This window comes from Meleagris gallopavo, chromosome 30 (assembly GCF_000146605.3).
Source record: "Meleagris gallopavo isolate NT-WF06-2002-E0010 breed Aviagen turkey brand Nicholas breeding stock chromosome 30, Turkey_5.1, whole genome shotgun sequence".
Classification (NCBI taxonomy): domain Eukaryota; kingdom Metazoa; phylum Chordata; class Aves; order Galliformes; family Phasianidae; genus Meleagris; species Meleagris gallopavo.
Genome location: NC_015040.2, coordinates 4,410,343 through 4,414,480, shown reverse-complemented (window position 1 = coordinate 4,414,480; position 4,138 = coordinate 4,410,343). Strand labels below are relative to the sequence as shown.

Genomic DNA, 4,138 nt, shown 5'->3' with positions numbered 1-4,138 from the left:
ATATATATATGTCTGCTAGTTCAAACAATTTTTAATATACTCTAATGTGTATTCTTAAGAGGGTCTTGAGCCATATCAGTAGTTTGGAACTTTAATAAACAAAATGCAGCCATTGTGTGATAGCTGAAGATGTCATTGCCCTGTGCTGCCAATCCTCCCTTGCTGCTGAAGTTGAGCACATGCTGGAAATGGCAGTCAGGAGTCTGCCTGTAGCTGGGCTGTTAATTCTGTTCCCTAGTGATCTGTAAAACCTGAGCGTAAATGGGAGTGGTAGCATCTTAAACCAGCTCGGCAGAGCTCATCCTTCAAAGATTGTTCTCCTACCTGCTTAGTTATTACTGTTGGTGTGCATTGCTCAGCTAGGGCACCTCAGCAGCATCACAGATTTTGGGTAGCTGATGAATTATAAGACCTGGACAGCACAGGAGGAGCTCAGAGTGCAGGTGCTTGCTTCTTGCTGAACATGCCCAGTCTGAACCTGATGTCCCGCATTAACTGTTGTGTGTCTTTCTACATTATGCAGAAAAGTATAAGCCCTAAGCAAAGGAAGTGAGCATCTCTTAAAAACTTTTAATAATTTTAACAATTTTATATATGCATGTTTCCATGAATAAACGTTGCTGTAACAACTGATGCATAATTCATGACACAATCTGTGCTTAGTGCATAAGATTTAACATGAGGACTTACCACCATTTCTTGTACCTGACTGATTATTTCTGCGTAATGGAAATGTATTTTAGTAGCTGCAGTTGTTTCCTTATGACGTGTAAAAATGCTTTGTTTAAGATGAAAGAAATTCTTATTATCATATTGGTCTGAATACAGGGCTGCTTTTTATTATAAGTGAGAAGCTGTTCTTTTTTCAGGAATTCAATTAAAAAAAAAAATCAGTGGAAATTTCTAGTGCTCTGACTAGGAAGGGGATAGCAGGCGTGCTGTAGCACAACCGTTCTAATCTGCAGGAGCACTGAATGAAACTGCTTGGACCAGATAAAACGGATGCCTGAGCAGCACTGAAACCTGGCTCTTGCGTTCAGACTTCTTAGCAAAGCTCATTCTACAGCAAAGCTAGAGAGATGCAGAGCCAAGAACAGTGAATCATCCATGGAGCTGGCTTGCTGATGCTTCCCATGAAGGGACCATGCTTGGCATTATCTGGGAGTGAACTGATCATGTGTTGTAAATCTAGAAGCCAAACATTCTTATTTCATTTTCTTTGTACTGTGCAGGTTGAATTTGAAGATGGCTCCCAACTAATGGTAAAGCGTGGTGATATTTATACCTTGGAGGAGGAGCTTCCAAAGAGAGTGAAGTCTCGCTTGGTGGGTATTGAAGTAAAAGAAACACTGAAATGGCTGTGGCTAGAAGTACTCGTTCACATTTTCTTAACATATTGTTTAGACATTAGGTGAATGCATCCTTCATTTTCTGTGGCTGTAAAATTCGTGGTCACTCACAAAATATGTACAGTCATTGAAATCCTTGGTGTGTAAATGCTTGAGAAGCATTTAAATGTTTTTTTCCTTTCTATGTTCAGACTTGATTCTTGGATTCTCTAGTTAAAAGATTATGTTGCTACCATTTTACATCATGAATTTAGTTATATGGACGGCCATTGTATCTCAGTACTGCCTTTCATCTTGAATTAGATGGATTGGTCTACAGCTAAATGCTTTCTGGAGAACTGACCTAGTGACGTTGGACCAAAGCCATTTCTTACCAAACAGGAGAGTTAAAACATGATCCTTATCTAAAAGATCACCCTGCCTTTAAATGCATGCAACTGAAATATTCAGCCTAGAAAATGAGGGATTTATTGCTGGATGTTTTCAAATCTCGTCCTTCGACCATTATTCAAACAAACACTGAGACCAGATTCTATGCCAGTGAAGAATATAGCTTTCCTTTTCATTCTAAAAGTCTGTCGTGCTAGCTACTGCATGGCAGGGACAGATCTACAGAGTTACTCTGTGATATGTTTGTGGCCGTCACTCTCTTAACAGACAAAATGATGGTCCAACCATTGCTTAAGAACACACGAACTGCTATACCAAGTTGAACCAGTGATTCTCTGAACCACTAGCAGAAGCGTGAAAGGCTCATTGTCCAAAAATACCTAGTGACAGTCATTTATGTGGAAAAAACTCACATTTTATCGCGTTTTCCTCAAGTTTGGAGGAAAACTTTGCTTACTCTCGAAGGGTTTTATCCAAGTAACTTTTGTAGAACGCTATCTGAAGCATTTGTATGGCTTCTCCATCTTCTTAGGGGCACTTCATCTCTATAAGGCCTCACGGCATAAATTTTACAGTTAAGTAATAATTTACTTTGTAACCCTCAGAAGATTTTTGGTGACAAAGAAGCATCCTGGAATTGTTTTTCAGGATACAGGATTTGGGAAACAGCATATTCTCTGCAGTGGAGACTATTGGGCTTTATATCAGTCCCAGGGAGAGGAATGTGTGCTCTAAAGTGAACAGAATGTGTCATCAAGCCTGGCTGAAAGCTCGGATTCTTCCCCTATACGTTCTGCTCCCAAAGATTTTAGATGATACTCCTCAGAAGTGATGCTCGTGGTGCATTTATAGAGACCAGCAGAACAGAGGAACAAAGCAATAGCAGAAACGCATCTCTTTTGAGAGTGTAAGAGAAGGATGAACAGAAGCAATCATTTGTACAGTCATCTTAGCTCCAAGTGCTTTCTTTGGGTCTTTCCTTTCTTTAACAGACATCAGGGAAGCCCCTGTTTCCTGTGTGCATTTTAGGAATGAACAATGTGAAGAGACAGAGGAGGGTAAGAGCAAACAGCAAACTGTCAAGGCAGGAATCGAAGTAAAAGATATTCTGATACAGAAGGAAAGCAACTCGAGGGCTTCTCCTGACAGTTTGGCTTCAGAGGCCCAGAAGTTTTTCTTTCAGCTGTGTGCTTTGCGTGTTTCGGAATTTGGTTTTTCTTCAGAAATTCACTGTATCAAACTGCTTGCTGCCATGTTATGCCTGCTGCCTGGTTAAGCGGGCGCACTCAACAGTTTGTGCACGTCTACCTGTGTTTTCCTCCTGTGCTTCTAATTCTGTACTTTCATGTCTCCTGCAGTCCCTCAGCACTGGGGCCCCTCAGGAAGATGTATTTTCGGGAGATGAAATGAGAGCAGCCAAGCGTCCCCGGCTGGGGAATGCAAGGAATCCTGAAGAGTACGGACAAAACCCAGATTACTTGGCCTTTATGGAGAGCCTGTTGCAGACACAGTACCAACCTGGAACTCAGAGCAACATGTTTTAACCAGGATTAATTAAATATGAAGTTAACCCTTTTCAAGCCTGTAGAAAAATAACCGGGAAACTCCGGAATATAAGACCAGCGTTGTGCAATACCCTGCTGCGAACTCCTTTCATCATCTGGTTTGGACTGCAAGAAAATCCTGTCTGGCTGCACGCTACCTCTACTTTGCCAGACCAATAGAACTGGGAGCCTGAGAAACCTTCAGACAGCGTTTCACGTGGAGACTTTCCAGCATTTGTACTGATGGAGCTTTGTGATTAGCTCCTTTTTATAAGGCTTGGAAAGGGTTAAAATTTGACTAAGTGACTTTTTAAAATACGTCAAACTCTTTTGTCTTTAAAGGTGCTATTACATTGACTACTGAAGCAGCCTTTGGAATTGTGTTTTCTGTACATAGAAGTCACCTTTGTGAAGTTTTCTATAAATAAGCACTATTAAAAAAAAAAAAGCAAAGGAAAATAGGAAAACAAAAGTTTCCACAAAACATTTTTCTAGATTATGGCTTTAAAACAGAAGTAAAATCCTCCCCTCTCTCACCCCTCAATGAAATGTGACTAATATTACACTGGGGAGAGAGAAAGCAAGAACAGATGTCCTGGAAAGTTCTGGGTTCCTTTTTGTAAAGAAACACTATCTCATTTGTAATCTGGGGAAGATGGGGAAAGAAATGTTTCATAGCTGGGATGTTTCTTACTGTTAATTCTCTTAAAGAAGTGATAGATGTGTGCATTTCTGCCATGTCACCAGGAAGGGATGTAGTGAAGCAATGGCCAGGTTCTGGTCATTCTTGTCATCTTCCTTTCCCATCCTTGCCATCTAAGTTGCTTTCTAGTTAAAAAAAAAAAAAAAAAAAAA

General features: G+C 40.5%; 1 protein-coding gene across 3 annotated transcripts in view; it reads left to right on the top strand.

The window, feature by feature from the left end:
• The window catches only part of KDM4B (lysine demethylase 4B), a 71,977-nt gene extending 67,839 nt beyond the window's left edge, over positions 1–4,138 (top strand). For all 3 annotated transcript variants that reach the window (XM_031557159.1, XM_031557158.1, XM_031557155.1), the window contains 2 exons: positions 1,233–1,325; positions 3,098–4,138. In XM_031557159.1, coding sequence (XP_031413019.1) covers positions 1,233–1,325; positions 3,098–3,283 — 279 coding nt within the window. In that variant the 3' untranslated portion in view covers positions 3,284–4,138. The remainder of the gene's footprint in view (positions 1–1,232; positions 1,326–3,097) is intronic.